Source organism: Limanda limanda, chromosome 12 (genome assembly GCF_963576545.1).
Source record: "Limanda limanda chromosome 12, fLimLim1.1, whole genome shotgun sequence".
Lineage (NCBI taxonomy): Eukaryota > Metazoa > Chordata > Actinopteri > Pleuronectiformes > Pleuronectidae > Limanda > Limanda limanda.
Window position 1 is genome coordinate 20,653,217 of NC_083647.1, and position 21,279 is coordinate 20,674,495.

The 21,279-nt window shown below is 44.2% G+C and overlaps 1 protein-coding gene across 1 annotated transcript in view; it reads left to right on the forward strand.

Annotated features, from left to right (window-relative positions):
- The window catches only part of LOC133015607 (TRAF2 and NCK-interacting protein kinase-like), a 57,865-nt gene that overhangs the window by 19,198 nt on the left and 17,388 nt on the right, over positions 1-21,279 (forward strand). The window contains exons 3-13 of the mRNA XM_061082850.1: positions 10,029-10,085; positions 11,136-11,261; positions 13,161-13,271; positions 13,641-13,731; positions 14,299-14,429; positions 14,533-14,587; positions 15,288-15,366; positions 15,898-16,073; positions 16,981-17,047; positions 17,131-17,335; positions 18,615-18,731. Coding sequence (XP_060938833.1) covers positions 10,029-10,085; positions 11,136-11,261; positions 13,161-13,271; positions 13,641-13,731; positions 14,299-14,429; positions 14,533-14,587; positions 15,288-15,366; positions 15,898-16,073; positions 16,981-17,047; positions 17,131-17,335; positions 18,615-18,731 — 1,215 coding nt within the window. The remainder of the gene's footprint in view (positions 1-10,028; positions 10,086-11,135; positions 11,262-13,160; positions 13,272-13,640; positions 13,732-14,298; positions 14,430-14,532; positions 14,588-15,287; positions 15,367-15,897; positions 16,074-16,980; positions 17,048-17,130; positions 17,336-18,614; positions 18,732-21,279) is intronic.

Sequence of the window (21,279 nt, forward strand, 5' to 3'; positions counted from 1 at the left end):
ATAAATCTCACCGACCGACTGATCAAGTCACACCATTGGTCGGGCGAATGCCGGGTGACTGAGTCATGACGTGACGCCATTGGTCGGCCGGCTGAGGGTTGGAGTAAACCCATTGGCCGTTCCACTTTAAAATAGCTCAGCGAACAGTTTCTCTCATGCGTTTCTGTGCTTTCCCTCACGACATTTACCAACCTTTTTTTTAGACTTTTGGATTTATTTATTCTTCTGCAGTCGAGAGCTGCACCTCACTCTCTGCTCTGTTCAGTTAGGGACCCAGCAATATTTTAAAAACTCAAAGAAAGTTATTTTATTCTCTCTGAGTGATCATTACTCATGGAAAAACAGGATAAATCACAGTGCAGCTCAGAATCATAATTTGCATACAAGGAAGTTAACATTGCTCTCAGTGTAATAGACATGCAGCCTAGAAAATGCTAAATTTATTGAATTAAACTTTTGCCGTGGGTCACAAAAAGGATTTTATCAGTTCAGACCTACATATAGATTTTAAAAAAGCATGTCAATCAGAGCAGCTTTCTTGGGAAACTGCATCAAAAATACTGTTGAGCTCCAGAGAGGAGGAGGAGAGAACCCGATGACAATACAATAGAATAACATCCTGAATCACTTGTTTACAGCGTTTCCACAACAGACTGCACCCCCATCGCCGGCCACACGCAGGATCCGTCTTGTTGTTCTGTCTCTCGTGTCTGTGAAGACGCTCAGATTTTAGAATCTGATTTTGGATGAGAGTTGAGTGGGCGAGTGGGGGGGGTGAACACGCTAACTGTGTGAATTAGTCATGAAGTGCATTAGTTAAGTTTACCTTTAAATGATTTAGAGCTCAAATGAGGGAATGTGTTCACTGTGTTAGAGGAGATTTCCTGCAGCTGTTTAAGATGCATTTCAACAACATAAAGCAAGAAGAGCATGTACACGTTCATATGAGTGGGTGGGGGGTTAGTTATTCAGTTAATATGGGTCAGACTCCAATACCCAGCATTAATAACATTGGGACGTACACACACACACACACGTTCATAAAGCCAGTGAGCCCTGCAAGAGCTGATTTATTTCCATCAAATCAAATGATGCATTACAGTTTTCTGACTCACACGTGCACACACACACAATTGCACTCGTGCTTTTTACATGACTAGCTTCAGATCTCACACCACAGCCAGCGACTCACGTGCTTCTGTTGCTTGTGATCCAGTCGGTGTGGTTTTCCTGCTTTTTTTTCAGGCCTGAGCTTCTCGGACTTGAACCCGTTTTATGTGCCTGATTATTTAGCACTGCGCCAAATCCCCTCCCTGACCCTCAGCTCGGGCCGATTCTCGGGCACTTGTGCCTACACCGAGTTTGTTAATTAGCTTGTTGTACTGCGAGCAGGCAGGTTAATGAGCAGCTATGTTTCCCACTGCTGATAGATTATTGTTTCAATAGACTTAAGCCGATAAAACCAGTTCATTCAGAGTCGAATCAACACGCCGGCGTCGCGAAATTCAGCCTCTCTCTTCCCTGCAAACACCGCTCGCACATCAATAACAGCCCTCTGCTCCGTGCCACAGATCATTGCACTCATCCTTCTCCTCCCCTCTTTCTTCTTTCCTTCTTTCATCCCTCGCTCCCTTTCTTTACAGCCTCCTTCTCCCACAAACTCTCCGCTTGTATATGTCTCCCTCATCTCCACTGGCTCGCTTTACAACTTCTCTCCTTTTAAATCTCTTCCTGTCTCAATCTGTCTCTCTCTTTCCTCTCTCCCTCTCTCATGCGAGAGAGCAGCCTCGGGGTGCTTCAATATTTCCTGGGCAGTGCACAAGTAGATTGGAATGGAGGCCTTTGTCACTTTTATTTACTGCCTCGCTGATTCCACAACAGCGCGTGTGTGTGCACGTGGCTGTGTGTGTGTTGGCATGTGTGAGTGCAGAATGATTGCAGGTGTTTGAACTGCAATGAGGTGTGTCTCGGAGCATTGCCCTCTTATTTCTTCGGGGTCTTTCGAGCAGAACTGCGTTTCCAACATTTGTTAGACCAAAGTAGCTTTAATTCTGCATCAACCTCGGCTCTGAGCATGCTGGGATTGGAAGCTCACGGACTAGAACCAGTGGGTGTTGATACTGAAACCCTGGCTGTCTAAAATCCTTCAACCCTAATACAGTTTGGTGTGTGTGTGTGTTTGTGTGTGTGTGTGTGACAGCAGTGGGCAATCTCCCCCCCCAGGGCCTCCCTGTCAGTGAGAGAACCTAAATGTATAGAGTCAAAGCCCAGGGGCTCGTCCCGTAGCCCACTTCTCCCCCGTGACACGGTTACCATGCCGACAGGAACTATGCCAGGGGAGGATGCTTAGATGACATCCAGTCACTTCTTGCCTGATGTCTGTGTGTGTGTGTGTGTGTGTGTGTGTGTGTGTGTGTGTGTGTGTGTGTGTGTGTGTGTGTGTGTGTGTGTGTGTGTGTGTGTGTGTGTGTGTGTGTGTGTGTGTGTGTGTGTGTGTGTGTGTGTGTGTGTGTGTGTGTGTGTGTGTGTGTGTGTGTGTGTGGATTATCATGACGGCACAGATTAGGATTATAGTGTGACCCATATACGTTTTACAAAGGATCGGCAACACAATCTGGCAATTTATCCCCAGTGTAGTGAGTGTGTGTGTGTGTGTTATGCATTCATGTGCTTTAGCTCCTGACTTCCTGTTTTCTTTGCAAAGCACCGGACGTCTGGACGGATGCAGATTCGAACCAGGTTGCAACACAATGTAAAAGTCCTGACTGAAGAAAAATGTGTGGGGAATACATTTGCACTTTTATGGTCTGTTTGGGAAAATGCCTGAAGAGGCAAAAAACTGCAAATCAATTATGACTTTTATTTAAGTGTCAAAAACCAATGCTGTGAAAATCTGATTCAAGACTCAAGAGCTGTGTTGTCATTGTGCAAGCACATCGAAATGTTAAAGTGTCATCCTTCAATCAAATTGTGCCTGTTATAGATTTACAATAATTCATAAAGAATATATGAAAATAAGGGAGAATAAAAGTTCTTCTGTCCTGTTTTGCTACTCAACTCTCAAACAGGCCGATCAGGGTTTTTCCCACAGGAAACAGTTTTGCAGAGTGCGAGTGCAGAGCAAACCCAGCCCCCCCCCCCGTGGTGTTTGAGCAAAATATCTCCAAATCCGGCCCGACTGGTTTGTGTATCACACGCTCATGAAGCCACAGGTGTTTTTATATCAGTGGATAAGTGGCCATACTCTGTTGTGAGAGCACAACACCTTCAGAAAGTTATCGAGTCCCGTTATCAATTTTGGATTCAACTTTTTCAGTAGGCTTGCAGCCAGTTACAGCAGTTTTAAAGACTTTAAGAATGACAGTCATTGTCCGTTTAATCAGCTAGGGTTTTATTTTAAAACATTTTTTCTGCACAGTTAAATTAATTTTACTTTTACTATGTGGCCCATCTAAATTTAAACTGTAGAACACCTGCATTTCTCCAGAATCTGGCCCTGCAGCTGTAATTGAACAATCCACCGTAATGAACTTTAATGTAAGTTCCTGAAAGGTGATTTTTAATCTTTGTGAAATGCGTAAAAAAAACAATGGCTCCCAGGAAAGTATGAAATTAATCTTAATCATTGCCGGCTTTTGGAAATGGTCCCCAGTAATGAGATTTGTAGTTAATGGGCTAAAACTCAGATTTAGGTGTTTAAATTATGGTTGATGTTAAAAAATGAATCAAAGTGAGGATTATTAAATCAGGAAGCTTGTTTTCTTTCAGTTGTTTTAAAGTGACATGTTGTTGACTCCTGAAACTGCATCAGTTCTCTGAGTGAACTGATCCTCTGCTCATCTACTCCTTCATCTCTCAGGCTCTTCTTCCTCCTCTTCCTTCATCCCTCTTCCTCTTCCTCCACGTAACAACTCTACCACATCAGGACAACAGTCTCATGTTCCCTCTCTCTCTATATGTGTGTTTGTGTGTCTGTGTGAGTGTGTACACGTATGTTTAAGTGCACACTGTACTCTGGCCATCTAAGACTGTTGCTAGGCTACGACAGGAAGTGTCCTGCATAGTAAATGTGTCCGAGAGGGGGGGGGGGTCTGTGTAATTGACTCGGCAAGGGCATAGACGTGCATGCAAAGAAACGAAATACACAAGTACACACACACGCGCTGGAGAAGCACTTTTTTTGTCACACAAAAATACACACACACACCTATCCCTGGGTATCATGACATCCATCAGCAGGTTGTATTAAGGCAGGGGTTTAGGGCAGGTTGGAGTTGTCTAACTGAGGCTGCAAGAGAGTGATGAAGAGATGCTTCCCCTTTAGCCTGCAGTGTGTGTGTGTGTGCATGTGTGTGTGTGTGCTTGTGTGTGCCAGCTATGATTCTCTTTTTGTACGATCGTTCTGCTGCTATATGGAGCCGAACACCCAGAGAACCTCCTCCTCTTCATCTCCACATATCCGCACCACTTGCTCTGCGTACCTTCCACCCTTGGCGTTTTACTGTCACTTGACAAGTGCAATTAATCATAATTAGGTGTTTGGCGATGATGTCTGCTCGAGGTGTGTCAGCCTGACAGCTCCCTCCGGCTGCACATGTGGTGACAGACGAGAAGACCAGATGACCAGACAGAACTATGTTGCAGGTGCAGAATAACCGTGTTAACAACATGATGAGCGGTGAATGTTAATTACAGCAGGAGAATACTTCAAAACAAACATCCATATGAGAATTGAAGGGTTTTCAATGTAATTTCAGAACATGATTTATTTTTCATTTCAAGAACAAGGTTTTTTCTGGCCGAAAATTAGGCCCGGACGCACTGGGAGCCATGCACAGCTCCACAAAGTCCACTCAGAGTGATTATTTAAGGTCTTTTCATCCATGTTGGACAGTAACAAAGTAATTTTTAGCAATTTTTTACCGGCTCTGTCAGTAGTTTACTGCTCCTCTCTTTGTCTCCATCATTCGCACTGTGCAAAACTATCATGGATGTTCCTGACTTACACAACACCCTCACCATACATGACACTATTTCCTCCCCGATAAGTTCCAGACAGAGAACAATACATTCACACACACACACACACACACCCCTTCTAAGTGTTATTGGGTCAGGAAGTAACCCACGCAGAGACACTTCAATATGAGCACAGACACTCTCACATTTCATTACACTTGCAACCTCCTACCTTGCCTGTGTGATCCTTTCTGCAGGAAGCTTTTACGTATAAATTTACAAAGACAACTTGTCTCAGAACCTTGTTTGTTGACCAAATGTCCACCTCACTACCAACAGGAGAGAGAGAGAAGGAGAGAGAGAGGGAGAGAGAATGAATGATACGGACGCAGAGCAGATTAGTTTTTATTTACACTGAAACAAGGAGTTGATTGACAGATAATTCTTTACAAGCAGCTTCGACAAGTTGCTTCGACAAGCTGACCTTTGTGCTTTTGTCAGAGGGGGGATCGATAGAAAGTTGAATATTCCCAAATGTCATTATCTCTGGGTTTGAGAACTTTGGACAGGTTGAGATCCAAAATTTTTTTTAAATTTAAGATGATATGACCTAATAAACGCTGATAATGAACACAGTCACAAGTTTCACCCCACAGCAGTCGTAGCCCGAACTTCCATTTGGGATGTGCAGCCATTTTTAAGTACAAACAATACCAGCAACAAATACACAACAGATATCATGAAACGTGTATGTAGCTGTAAATGACCTTGGTTTTTATGAATGCATACTTATTTTGACGGGTGGAACTATCAGTTAAAAAAATAACAGCAAGGAAGATGGCGAGTAACGAGTTTTTCCTGAGGCGGCCGCCTGGAGGTTGATTGGAGATGAGCCGGGTATCGGTTAGCCAATCGTATTCAATTTGGTCTGGTATCGCTCACACACACCTGGCCTGGTGTGTGTGTGTGTGTGAGTGACAGATGTGTCATATCACATTTGGTCAAATTACCTCTATAGGATTAAGGGGGGGTATCGCTGGATTGGACACGTGTGAGACCATCTCATTGGAAGTGTCACTGCGATGATGGAAGGTAATGCATAGCGTGCTCGGTAGAATTGATGGAAGCGCTTGTGTGCAGCAGCAACCCGGGTTGTGCGTTTGTTTTGCTTTGTGGAGACACTCGGGTCTGCGTCAGTGCGGCTTGCAGGAGACATCACAGCCGAGGCAGAGGGAGAGAGCTGCAGGAAGTCAGCGCTTTGTGTCATATTTGCTTGTCAAGCTCGCAGCCGATCGCTGTTTCGCCGGCATTAGTGTTCGGCTCAGTCATGTTCACCTCGCTTCTCACAGGCCACTGGTCTGAGCTGTGAGGCATGAGAGAGGAGGAGGAGGAGGAGAGAGCGAGGGACAGGGGAGACGGGGACGTACGGGAGACATTTGGAGGGAGGCAGGGATGGAATAATGACAGGCATAAAGAGGAGATTGTGAGAAGTTAAGAGGGTTAGATGGTGAGCGAGCGAGAGAGAATCCGAGGGATAAGAGCGGAAGAGAGCCAGAGGGAACGAGTGAGAAACTGCAGATCTAGGTCAGAGAGGCAGAGCAGGCGACGGACGAGTGGAGGAAGGGATGAACGGGCCTGTGGGGCTCAAAGACGCTCGTTCTGAATGGGATGGATCAGGGAGAGAGAGCGAGAGCCATCCCTACCAGGCAGGGAGAGAGAGAGTGGAAAAGAGTGAAATCTTCAGCTAACGGTTGTTTTCATTTTTAATTGAGGGACTAGTTCAAGATGAGACACCGACATTTATGTGTTAAGGAAGGAGCAAGAGCCTGCAGCTGGTTGGCTTAGCTTAATAACTGTTGAAAAAGCCAGTTGCTAGGAAAAGATAGAAACAAGGGCGAGCGAATAATATCAATACTGTGTCTAAATTTAGGGGCCGCATCCTTCGGGAGACGCATTTTAAGACCGATTACGTCACAGCGGCGCTAGTAGACTGTTTCTATTCAAAGGCTCTGACACATGTGCCCGCCCACCCCCGAGCAACGGAGGATCCTTCCCCGGCCTCGACATATCCCATGATTCATTGCGCTTCAGTGACAAACCGGCTGCGTTCGGAAAAGTCCAAATATTCTTCTTGACCCCGATGGAATACGTCATGAGGTCAAGGAAAGATGTGAAGGAGAAGCAGTTAGGAGTTAGGAAAGGAAAATCCGACTCGATTTACACTTGTGCGTTTTTAAAACAACTTTATTTATAACAGAAAATACAGGATACACTTTCCTGTCTTAAACAGAATGACTAGTTTAAAGAAATTGTGTTTTCAGTTCTTGCAATTGGTTTTTGTTTGTGGCCGAGAGCACAAATGAAGTCAATATGCAACTAAACAACAAACTTACTAACAAAACTAACAAACCAACAAACTAACAAACTAACAAACTAACAAACTAACAAACTAACAAACTAACAAACTAACAAACTAACAAACTAACAAACTTAATAACTAACTAACAAACTAACTTACAAACTAACTACTGAAGCTTATTGTTCATGAACAGTCAATTGGCTGAACAATCAATATTCATCCCTATATTGTTTTGATATTATTTCTATTTTAACACTCTATCCTTCTTTGGAAATACTTTTTTATTTGACATTTATAAAACCGAGCCCTACCTCTTTCCTCTGCCTTATGAATTTGAAATCAGAGGAAGAGGAGGAGGACAAAGATCGAGCCAGAGATGAAGATAAACAGACGGCGCTAATTCCTTTCTGCTGCTCCTGTCACACCGGGTCACTTCTGATATAAGGGAGTTTGTCAGGTGGCTCCGAGTAATGAATCTTTACTCGGCTCTGATAATATCCACATCCAATATCCATTCAGCACATTCACGTTCTCTCGCTCGCTCCCTCAGTCACTCTTGAACTCGCTCAATCATTATCTCTCTCCGCAAGTCTGTGTGCAGATGTGTGGGTGTTTGTAAGGCTTCCTCTGTCTGTGTGAGCAGCGGTTGAAAAAGAACGGGGAGTATCTTTTTTTGTATTTGCATGTGTCTGCAAGTGTGTGTGTGTGTGTGTGTGTGTGTGTGTGTGTGTGTGTGTGTGTCTGAGTGTTCTGGTTCGTAAGTGGCTGTAATCCCTTTGTTGGTCTCCAACAAAGCCAGTCCTTGTGCTGGTGGAATTGGGGCAGTCTGATCCTAATGAGAAATCCCTGTTCAATCTTTGCAGCTCTTATAGTCTAACAGAATATGGACTCTTTGTGTGTGTTAATGTGTGTGTGTGTGTGTGTGTGATCACTGTGATCAACCATTCAGTGGGTGCTTAGTTTGCATTAGCTGGATTTTGACAAAGTCTATTAATATAAAACTCAAACTTTCTCTTGAGCAATAAATCCTTAAGTTTAAATGTTTTTTTCCTAAATCCAGATGAGCAGTTTAATGACAAAATGGAAACAAATGGAGAAATATAGTCCTACTTACAACAGAGAACACATTTCATATCATCATCAGATTAAAACAATCCGTGATTATCTAGATAATCTAGGGTTAGGCTCATCTGAAAATAATCTTTTGGAAAGTTCATTTTTGATGTTTTACAAGACATGAGGGCAAAAAAATGACTTAACTTCAGCAGAGCTCCACATTGTCTCTTAATTTTCACATTATTCTTAGTTTTTTCTTTGAAATCTGAGCCACAGTCCAAACACCAGGGCAGCTAAAGGTCAAAAATATCACTTTTAACCTCAGCAGAGTGTAAAGGTCCAAGAATTTGAGTTTTCCTACATTATTTCACAGTTAATAACTTTACACAACGAATAACCTCCAACTACTCACAAGCTCTTCATCAAGTAAAGTGAGTGTTGGCGAGCGTTGAGGTCCCTTGATCTTTTAGAGAGACATAAAAATAGAATGTGAAGCGATGGGAATGACCAATGACCGGCAGCCGGGTGCAGAGACTCTCTGCTTACTGGAAAGAAAATTCTCTCCTTCAAATGACACCAGCAGGTTTCAGCCGTGGACGGAACTCGGCTCTGTTGTTGTTCCTCGCTTCTGTTGTGGCTGTGGTGCTCATTATCAGAATGGCCCTTTGATTAAAGCCCTCAGGAGGCGCTTTAGAGCCAGAACCTTAATGCCATCTGGTTTATAACAGATTCTCCAGGAGAACAGTGTGGCCCTTGTTTTGGCGTTTCTGTGTGTGTGTGTGTGTGTGTGTGTGTGTTTGTGTGTTTGTTTGTTTGTGCCACTGCTGCTGAGCTGTTCTTCTCAGACTGTAACATGCTAATCAGTTGATACCAGACAGGTGGAAGTAATGGCCGTCAGTGGTTTTAGCGTCTTCGGGCCTGTTAGCTTCATTAGCGCTCCGCAGATGCTCGGTTGCAAACAAACCGCTTGGGCTTTCCTGTTTCGCCCCTGAGCTTCCAGTCTCTTGGTTCCCTCGCCTCCTGGTTCCTCGCCTCCTGGTTCCTTGCCTCCTGGTTCCTTGCCTCCTGGTCCCTCGCCTCCTCGCCCCCCCAGGCATCCTCCTGGCCTCGATATTACACAACCAACGCTCGGCTGTGGATCCGGATCAGTGTTTGATTGTTCGCTGCTCTTCTGTGATATCTGGTGTCAAATGTGATTTTACCGAAGCACAAGCCGCCATTTTCCGATTAAACACTGATTCGGCAATTTGATGTCACATCGCCGCGACTTGGGAGGTTTGCCCGTTTGAACCGGTTCTGTCCCGTCTTCCACTTTATTTCATCCGAGACAACAAACGTCTTCTTGTTCTCAGCTGCTGACAAGCCTGCAATTTAGATCTTTTCACAAAATGTCTGAAGTTTACTAACATACAACCAGGAAAAAAGTTTGACCTAACATCTATGATAAACTGATTTTCTCAGCCAATGTAAACACAACGCAATGTTATAATGGTGTAAACAAACCGCAAGAAGAAAACAAACATGGTTGTCTGCTGCTAGTCCTTGAAAATGCAGTTCAATATTTGACTGAAAGCAAAAGAGTAACGCACTAACGTTTGTCCTCTTTTTCTCCCTGTCACTCTGTCTCTCCTTTTTTCTCTCCTCCTCCCACCAGGGTCGCCATGTTAAGACTGGGCAGCTGGCGGCCATCAAGGTCATGGATGTCACCGGGGTAAGAAACACGGAGACGTGCACTCGGGCACTAATTCACACGCACGCACGTTCCCGAGCTAAGTAAATAATCTCAAGTGATTATGCCAGCATTGACCATGTCATCTTATTATGAGCGATGAGTCACTGCTGATGTGTGTGTGTGTGTCTGTGTGTATGTGTGAGTGTGTGTGTGTGACGCGTCAGAGAGGAAATGAGGACAGGCATATCGCCATGGTAATATAAATTGGAGTTATCAGGACAGCAGTGTGGTCTCAGGCGTGTCTGTTTAGCAGGAGGGAATCTCAGCTATTTTTAGACATCCCTTCACCCTACGTGTCCCTGTCTTCACTCAGCTGCCTGCAAGACAATGAAGGTCCGCAGGAATGAAGCAAACACAGGAACCAATGAGGGAATGAGAGCGCACGTTAGTGAATGAATAAGGAAATGAGCAAACTGTGCACAGGAAGGTGTTGGGGGATGAATGAATGAATGAGCAGAGGCAGAGAATAATGAATGAATCTGAATGAAACTGTGTATAAATGAGTAAATCTGCCTAAATCCAATAAAAAACGAATGACTGTGTTAATTAATGATGGAATATTAAACAAAGGCCAAACACATCATTGCAAAGTAAATGAGCTGCTACTGTACAAGAATCAGCTTGTTTTTGTTTCCTTCACCAATGAGCTCTTAATTAACCAATCAAGGCTTAATTTCCTGACTTTGCAGATGAGGAAAAAAAAATTAGATGTTTGGAAGTAATCGGCTGCCAGCGACCGTAACAGCTTGTTTCAAGCAGCTGCTTTCGGCTCAGCCCTTTGAAATGCAAGTAGCTGAACAGTGATGCTTGATGTGGACTGTGGGTAATCCAAGGTCGAGCTGTGTATCGCAGGAATAATCAACATTTAGCAGCGTTTTAAATGATTCAACACGCAAATTCATCAACAGATTGAACTCTGTCTGCTCCGTCACCTAACGTGCCTTGGGAGGGGCGGTCGCAAATAGAGGTCGTGCTTTAACACCTGTTGATTTGTGTTGTTCCTTGTGTGTGTGTGTGTGTGTGTGTCAGGATGAGGAAGAGGAGATTAAAGCGGAAATCAACATGCTGAAGAAATACAGCCACCATCGGAACATTGCCACCTACTATGGAGCGTTCATCAAGAAGAACCCTCCCGGCATCGATGACCAGCTTTGGGTAAGACTTTACTTTTGTGTGTTCGTTCAATGTTTACACCTCAGATTTGTCAAATGTGTTGCTGTTGGTCATTCTCTGTTTGTAAAGAAGAGTTTAAAACCACAACCTTTACTCAGGAACACAACTAGGTCTTGTAGCTTAAAAGAAATTTAAAAAAATGAATTGTGATAGTAGTTGTAGTGATGCATGTGGTGACTGTAGGTTTGTGTGTACTGGGATATGTGTATATTTATATATATATACTTAGTGTGTATGTGTGTGAAGCATAAGGGATATGAATGAGTACGTGGCTGACTGGCTGCTGCAATAAATCATGTGTTAACGTGATCTGAGGGAGCTCTCTCTTCTCTGATCCTGTAGCATTCATCACGCAGCAATGAGAGGACACGCACACACACATACACGCACACACACACACACACACAGACACACACACACACACTCAATTCCCTCTGACTCCACAGCCGCCTGTTTTCTCCGAAGCGCGATCGTTAGGGAAGAGTTTTATGTTGGTTTGTTTTTACATTTGTCTCATTGTGTTTCTGTCTGTGTCTGTGTGTGTGTTTGCGTGTGTGTGTGTCTGAAAACCTTATGTGTGGCCTGGATGAGAGAGGCTCGGCCATTACTCTCCAACTTCTGCTCTCCCTTTTAATCCTGAGCGATGATGAAGGGAGCTGGAAGCAGGGCCAGAAGTGTCCAGCTGAAATTTTGGCTGGAAACGTCCACAGATTCGAGAGAGGACAGCAGGGCAAGAGAGGAGGAGGAGGAGGAGGAGGAGGAGGGAGAGAGAGAGAGAGAGAGAGGGTAGATAGAAAGGACACATTGTGTTTGGGTGAAGAGATGGACTCGATTCCTTCATGTGATCCCGTGACCCTGTTGAGTCAGTTTATACCAGAAGTCTCTGTGGAGTGTGTGTTCGGAGAGAATGACAAAGAGAGATTGTGTGAACGTGGCTGTGTGTGTGTGTTTCTGCTGCTGTGACAGTGATGTGAGTGTGGATTCTGTGTACGTCCTTTAAAATGTGCATCATGGTAAATACATCACTTCCTATTCTGTGCACATGCGTAAGTACGAGTCACCGAAATACAGTTTATTTGAGACATAGTCTTACTGAATCTATTAGCAGAGCTTGATCAATACCAGACCCAATACGCCCTGAACAGTATCAGTACCTCAGAATCATAAGTATATATCAGCCAGCCCTTTTTGTGATGATAATGTATTCATCAGTAAGGATATTTCCTAGTTAAAAGTCGAATTTCAAATCGAAAAAACATTTATTCATTATTTGATTAATCAAGCGATAATAATAATTAACCAGATCTGTTGATAACTGCTTAATTGTGTCATTTACAAGTCAAACATTTGCGTTTCAAGCTTTTGAATTTGAAGAATTGGCTTTGTTTTTTCTTGCCTTACTTTAAATTAATATTTTAGGGGTTTGAACTGCCCGGGAAAAGCAAGATATTTTATTGTTGACTTTGACTTTGGTATTTTTCTACCCCCATTATGTTTTAAATACCAATGAATTGAGAAGTTGCTCAAGTAACTAAATTGTTGATAAATAGGTCATGAAAAAGATTAGTTGCAGTCCTGAAAAACAACATCTGTGAAATTGAGTGAAACACTGAAACTACAGTATGTAAGATTAATGAGATCACTCAAAAATACGGGAATTACAATTTTTCTTGCATTTCAATGCCAGTTCCGATACATCTGTAATCTATATCTGTAATAACACTCTTTGTTGTTAATGAATATATGGAAATTGAGAAAATGTCTTCCTGTTTATCTCATTAAGTTGCTTTGCGCGTGTTTTTGGTTTCGGCCTGAAACGCATCCGACACCAGCGTGCTTCTTACTGCAGAGCAGCCAATAACCATCCTTGTGCGTGTGCAGCTGGTCATGGAGTTCTGTGGAGCCGGATCCGTGACGGACCTGATCAAGAACACCAAGGGGAATTCTCTGAAAGAGGAGTGGACCGCTTACATCTGCAGAGAGATTCTCAGGGTACGTGTCTTTATCTCAGAAGATGTTGCTCAATCGTATACAGACACGTTAGAGGGCAAATAATATTGTTATTTAAAAGCTCACTGTATATTTGTATGTATTTATTTTCCAAATTGAACTGATTGTTCCTTGACCCATACGACTTCCATCCCCTATGTTCCATGGGAATGTGATTAGTTGTTTAATCTTGTTTTTAAAGAAATCAACTAATAAAGACAGGTTATGGTGGAAATAATAAAGGACATTAAACCTAAATGGACCCATGATAGTTCATCTAGTGCTGCTGCACAAAGACGTGTTTTCTCTAAAGATAACCACAGTAATAATAATGGTCACGACTTCATGGTGTGTCTGTGTGTCTGTCTGCAGGGTCTGACTCATCTCCACCAGCACAAGGTCATCCACAGAGACATCAAGGGGCAGAACGTCCTGCTGACGGAGAACGCAGAGGTCAAACTGGGTCAGTCTGTCATCCAACCCCCCCCCCCCCGCTTGATCAAAAAGGGCTTTAGGATTGGGAGGGCAGTGGTATAAAGTTTCAAATGGCTCCGAGGTGTGTGTGTCTGTGTGTGTGTGTGTGTTTGTGAGGCTCTTCTTTTTTCCTTTTTCTGCTGAACACCAGCCGACTCATCTCTCTGTAGCTCTGCCACTGCTCCTGGTGCAGACTGCTGAAGAAGGAACTCTCTCTCTCTCTCTCTCTCTCTCTATCTCTCTCTCTCTCTCTCTCTCTCTCTCCTCTTCCTCCTCTGTGTCTCTCCATCTCTTTCTGTTTCTCTCTCCCCTCGAGGCCCAGTGGGGAGGGGATTATAAAGTGCGTGCGTGTGTTTGTAAATCGGGCAGGCTATTGCAGGTCGGGTAATGCTTTCCTGTTTAGACTCCATTATGGAAGCCACCAAATGCCCACAGGTATTATTGTGCATCAGCGCACACAAAAAAAACACTGAATTCAAAAACACGCATCAAACGTAACCCAAAATTGTGTGTGTGTGTGTGTGTGTGTGTGTGTGTTTGTGTGTGTGCCGTGCAGTGGACTTTGGTGTGTCGGCCCAGCTGGACAGGACAGTGGGTCGGAGGAACACGTTTATCGGGACGCCGTACTGGATGGCGCCGGAGGTCATCGCTTGCGACGAGAACCCTGAGGCCACGTACGACTTCAAGGTACGTTAACGACCACATTCCCTCCTGATGGATGTGCGCGCGTCTCTGGAGGTCGTCTTTTAATCATCCCGAGTATTTATGCCCTGTGTCTGTTTCACCGCAGAGTGATTTATGGTCCCTGGGAATCACGGCAATGGAGATGGCTGAGGGAGCACCACGTACGTACCCACTCAATTACCCCGCCCCACCCCCCCTGTGCCACACATCATTTCTCAGTGCAACTTCAGTCGATCACCAGTGCGATAATTTTTCAATCCCGGCCCTATGCGACTTATCTTAAGCCATAATTTTAATGAAGGCCAAGCAGTGGGTATAAAATTAGTTGTCAGATGACCGGGCCCCTGGACGATAACCTCAGTGTTTCCTGCTTTGTTCTGTTCACTATCTGATTCCTATAGGTGCTCGCTCACTGTCTGTATGATTAGAGGCAGCGTGACTTGTTTCTCCCCCCCCCCCCCAAGTAAAGTTAATAACTAATTTCATGTTTCAATCTGCACAAGCTACAGTGAGTAATTGGTCTTTAGAATCAAATTCATAACTCTGAACGGGGAATCAAGAGACTGACTGAACACAAAGTAAAAGCATAAATTAGGATTTTGAAACCCAAAACAGCAGTTAACCCCTGGCTGGTGTGAAGGTCAAATATCCATTGTTGCTATAGCAGCACATGCACCATCTGTGAGAGTGAGAACCATCTTAAGGTTTTCTATAAGAAGACACAACCAAGTTGACATTATCAGTATCGACAGCATGTATTAATCACGTGAGGGATAACTAGGACTATAAGACATAACATATATAACGTTTGGTACAATTAGCCACAAATATTGATCCTCACTGTGACATCTGCCTCTTCAGCGCTGTGCGACATGCACCCGATGAGAGCCCTCTTCCTCATCCCACGCAACCCTGCGCCCAGACTCAAGTCAAAGAAGTGGTGAGTGTGTATCTTGATCATTGTGTTGTGGTTTGGACGCCTGAGAGCAACATGGCACTTACTTATAGCACTTTGTAGTTTTGCTTTATTTTTGAAGAAATTGTACTTTCTTGATTCTTGTTGTTCTTGGTTTGTACCCTCGGGGTTCAATGCACTTATTGTAAGTCGCTTTGGATAAAAGCGTCATCTAAATGAGTTGTAATGTAACATGAATAAAATGGGTACAGAAACTTATTAGATTTTAATTTACAGATGTGTATGTAGTTTGTGTAAAGATAAACGTATAGATTTGTCACGTACCTGCTCGAAAAATCCTTTTAAAGTAATATTCGGTGCAAAATCAAAGGAGTTTCCGTTGCACAAGCCTTACAAGATAAAATATCAACCCATTTTAACCTTGTGTGCAGGTTTATATCTGCTTAACGCTCTTATGTTTACATTAATTACATCAATCACTCATATCCTACATGCACAGTCACGGTGCAGGTTTTTTCATTTGCGTAACCTGCTTTACGCTTGCCGGGGTTTCAGGTCAAAGAAGTTCCATTCGTTCATAGAGAGCTGTCTGGTGAAGAGCCACGGCCAGAGACCCAGCACGGAGCAGCTGCTCAAGCACCCGTTCATCAGGGACCTGCCCAACGAGCGGCAGGTCCGCATCCAGCTGAAGGACCACATCGACCGCACCAAGAAGAAGAGGGGAGAGAGGGGTGAGCGAAGGGTGGACACACACTGGGGGGGGGGGTGCAGTTTGTGAGGTTCTCTCAATCAAAACGATAACAGAGGAGCTAGTTTGATGATGTCGTGAAGCAGCGTGGAATCATGGGAGTTGTTGTCATCACCACCATTGGCTATGAAAAGTTACCTTAGCTCACGTATTAAAGTTTAATTTGCTTTATAGGCAGCGGACCACAGTGAATAATCCTTTATTAGTGACCAATGAAAAACAGTACATATGCTGAAGTTGCATATCGTGCATTCAACACACACAAGGTGGAACTTTAAGGTTGAGATGTAAAAGACTTTGACATTTACACTTAGATCCAGGCTCTCACACATTAATGGTTTTCACCTAGCGGGAGGAGAGAAAGTGACAGACTTCCATTCCACTTCACCACGTCACACAAACTCTCCCTCTAAGTGTCTGAGTGATGGATTGAGACTCGCACACTGAGCTGAGCAGCAAGAGTCCCTTCAAGACACGCCACTGCCGGGTTGATACAGTGGTGATGTATGGAAATGTCTTGTGATTGCTTTGTCACATTCCGGGCGCCAGTCTCAGGGAGAGCCGGGCCCGCTTGTAAAGCCGTTCCGCTCTCAGCGCCGTTTGCCTGAAAGAGCTCCGAGCAGAATGTTCTCCATCTCGCTACAACACACAGTCAAATTACAATTTATACAACTTTATTCAAAGCGGCTAAAAAGAAAAGTGCCCTGAAGGAGAGAAGATCCGGTGGAACGCCAGGAATCGTGAGCTGTTTAGTAATGAGCAGAAGGAGTTCAAGTGAAACATGCAAATAATGAAGTGGAATGACTTTGCTCTCTGTTGGATTTTTTTACCTAACTCGCTCACTCTGGCTTTGTCATCTCAATTCTTCCCTTCCTCTCCGTTTCCCTCAGACGAGACCGAGTACGAGTACAGTGGCAGCGAAGAGGAGGATGAAGAAAGAGACGTTGGTGAACCCAGGTCAGTATCTTCACGGTATCTCTCACACATCCGACATCTCCTCGCCGGCTCTAACTCATCCTGACCTTTCCCATCGGCTCCAGCTCCATCATCAACACCCCCGGGGAGTCCACCCTGAGGCGGGACTTCCTGCGCCTCCAGCTGGCCAACAAGGAGCGCTCGGAGGCGCAGCGGCGGCGGCATCAGCATCAGGAGCAGGAGCAGAACGAGGAGCACAAGCGCTTGCTGCTGATCGAGAGGCAGAAACGCATCGAGGAGCAGAAGGAGCAGAGGCGGCGGGTGGAGGAGGTAACCCGGGAGGAGGTTAAAGTTGTGCTGGGAATTTTGTTTTAATTCCCTGGTGAGGAAATAGACCATCAGACTGAGTGATCAATTCAATGATATCAAAGTATTTAATTAATTGTCAAGAAAACAATTAAAACAGAGAATAGAGTTGAACACAAACAGAGTTTCTGTGTGAACACTTGGCCAAGCGGGACAGAGCTTTCAACACCACTGCAGGTGTGGAAGGTCTGACAATTTGGCTGAGAGTAAGGCTGTCTTAAATACACAATCTGACGCTCACTACATCATCTTCCGATACCACGCGACCATCACGAGTTCAGTGGTTGGAACCTATCAGAGAAGAGGCAACAGCATCCTCCTCTCCTGAGGGAATAGACATTAGAACATCAAATAGTCACAAGAAGGTAATCTATGGCCAAACTAACAGACATCTACTGGTATCTGTCAGAGGCAAACATTACATAGAATTTATAGAGATGTTCTTTAGGTCATTCTACCTGTACTTTGAGCATAGCTATGTAAGAACAACATGTTTGTGTTACATTTTATTGAAAAAGAACAGTTAGATTTAATAATTACCATGACAAAAGTGTAGCCATGACCTTAGGTGGAAGCATGTATTCACAGAAGCTTGCACAGAAACAGGACATAAGTAATAACAGTTCATTTGAACATAACTATAATGAAATTCATCAGCTGATTGAAGCTCTCTGCTCTATTGCACTTTAAGACCTATTTGCAAAACATAATTTGTCCTTGATGTGGCTGTTCAAACTTAAAAAACACTACATTCACCATTTGGTAGAAGCGGAGAGAGAAAGCGGCGCACACACACACGCACACACACACACACACACACACACACACACACACACACACACACACACACACACACACACACAGCCTTCCCCCAGCGTCCCTCTCTTAGTTCCAGAGAGCAGGCTCACAGAAGGAAATCCTCAGCCCATAATCAGTGCTCTCTCTCTGGGTTCCCACCAGGGTTTGCCTCCCAACGCACGGCTAAGCACCATGACTCGACTCAACCAACATGACCTCTCCACTCAGGGCCAAGTCTGTGTGGCTTTAAGTGTGTGTGTGTGTGTGAGCCGACACTTTTGTGGATTTGGACCTGGTCGAACAATACATTATTAACACAAAAACAAACGTGCACATCAAAGTTCTAACGTTAGATTCTGCAGAGGCGTGATTTCTTAACTTGTGTTGAAATGGAGAGTTCATGGTGCGATCCTGAATCCTCGTGTGCTTCTGTTCATCCCGACAGCAGCAGCAGCGAGAGCGCGAGCTGAGGAAACAGCACGAGAGGGAACAGAGGAGGCGCTACGAGGAAATGGAGCAGCTCCGCCGAGAGGAGGAGAGGAGGCACGCGGAGAGAGAACAGGTTGGTACATTTGTTAAGAGTTTAAAAAAAAACAACCCTGCATGTGAATATATCCAGATTGATGTCACAGAAATGTGCAACGTGATGATGTTGACTCGAAAATCCCTCATTCGCCCTTAAACTCTTGTTGTTCTCTGTCTCTTCTTTTGGCCTCCTGAGTCACTCGAGCACTTGTCTCCTTAAATTACCTCAGGCACATATTTTTCAAATTTCTGCTTCAGACACATAGAACTTGAACATTTTCAATCCGATATGATACAGTTGTGCAACACAAAGCCCAGGGCCTCATCCCCGTTAGTTGTTGTGTCACTCTCTGTTTTTCAGCTGCTGGGTTCTTGCACGCAAAACATGTTAACATTTCTATCTGATTAAGGCAGTTTCTTTTTTAGCCTCATTTTAGTCTGACTGCAAATTAAATGTTAGAGTTTAAATGTAGAAAAAGTCTGTGTCTATCGTTTCGCCCTGAATTTAAGAAATTATGATCCAAAAGAGGAAATTAATTTATATCTTAAAGGTTCCGTGTGTAGAATTCAGTGACATCTAGTGGTGAAGTTGCATGTTGCAGCTGAATCCCCCTCACCTCACCCTTCCCTTACACTGGACCTTTAAGAGCTGATTGATTTGAAATAGTTGCTATTGCTAGTGTGGTGCAGCTAATGTTTGCAATGGTTCATGTTCCCAGAGGAAGAAAAATTCTCAGTAATCTTATCTACCATATGAACTAGTCCATGCTTGTGTAACCGCTTAAAACCTCTTGATCAGGCTTCTCTTAGTTGTGCTGACTAGGCCAAGGCCGCTGAGTTCATAATTTAATAAAACAAGAAAATGGCTGCACTCCATCGGCATGCTAGTGGTTATATCTGCTGACAGCTGCGATATTTTAAGATCCCTTAGATAATTCAAGTCCCAAATTGTTGAGTTTTGAGCTGTTGTGAAAAGCACTTCTAAGTAATTCTCTAAATTATATCGAATCCACACACGTCTCTCCAGATTAGCTCCTTGGATTACTGCCCTCACGGTGAAAAGATAAATCATCGGCAAACGCTATTGGATTACGAGACTTCATTCGCAGTTATTTACAGAAATGGATGGACTCCTTTTTCAGTTTTAGCTCGGGCCCTTGTTGGAAAGTAAAACGATTATAATGATCCTATTAGGTTTTCCATTATAATATGTGCAGACCAGAAAGTGATATAGATGTAGAGACTTAAATATCTGTGGCTCCTGTTTCTCCAACTCATTGCTATTTCCAGGATCCGTGTTCTACTTTTGGTTCGGCGGCTGTATGAACTAAAGTCTGATTGTTCTGTTGTTTATCTTTGCTTCGCTCTCTTCAGACGATTCTCTCTCGTGTCCTCGCATTGAACTTACTGCCTCTGTTGTGTGTGTGTGTTTGATTTATGTCTTTCCTGCTCGATCTTAATCTCTGATGCTCTCCTCCCACGCTTTACTAGTGTTTTAGAAATACACCCTCCAACCTTCTCTTCTTCCTCCGTCTCTCTGTCCTGTTGCCTTTTGTTGTGCATTGCAGCCTCATCGTGGCATCGCAGCCACCTCTGGAGATTCTCTTCTCTATCTCTCTTTCTATCTCTGTTCTGATGTTCCGATTTCCTGATTATTATTTTTTTTCACTATTTCTCTGCCCTCGTGCTGCCTTGCTGCTCAGGAGTATATCCGTAGACAGCTGGAAGAGGAGCAGAGGCAGTTAGAGATTCTCCAGCAGCAGCTACTGCAGGAACAGGCGTTACTCATGGTAACCATAGTCCTCCCACGTCACTACCGCCCACCCCCACCCCTCCCATCTGTGCTGTGTGACCCCCATATCCCCACTGCATGCGCCCGATTGGCAGTTGAGCAGCTGACTGTGAGGGAAGTCACAGTCGGAGTCACTCAGCGCGATCGCGACAGGATCAAACCTGCAGTTGAGATTCTTGACTTCATTCATGTTCATTCAGATCTCTTATGATTGCATGCACAGAACTGTAAGTTGGCTGGATCTCAAAAGATTCAGTGAAGTAAAAACTGTTTTGTCAGCCCCAAATTATGTCTGCCAAGGCAAACTGCAGAAATGGGACATTGAAGTTTTCCAGAGAGGATATTTCTCTCATGGCCTTGTCTGGTCCAGGGCATAGGGGGTCCAGGGGGCAAGCGTTTTGTGCAAGAGATACCACAGAAGGTCTTGTAGTATTTGTTCACTGCTCCTTTTGAGATCCAACCCAAACAAAACTGCTCAGGCCACAGGATTGACTCCAAACACCAAAACCCAGGGATGTGCTGTGGCTTCACTAAGCCAACCTTCCTGGTAACATCCCCCCCCTCCCCCCCAAAACTAAAGTTCTTCACGTATCCCAAAATGTGCCAAAACTCAAAAAGTACCAGAAATGTTCTACCCTTGACTTTTACCCATCTATCTAACAGTGAAATGCTGGAGCCGGACCCGGCACAAATTTTACATTTTACAAACAATACCAAATTTCGGTGTCTTACGTAATGTAACAGCACCTATCAGAAGCTTTCTCTCCTGTGCATGGCTGAGATGTGTAAATTC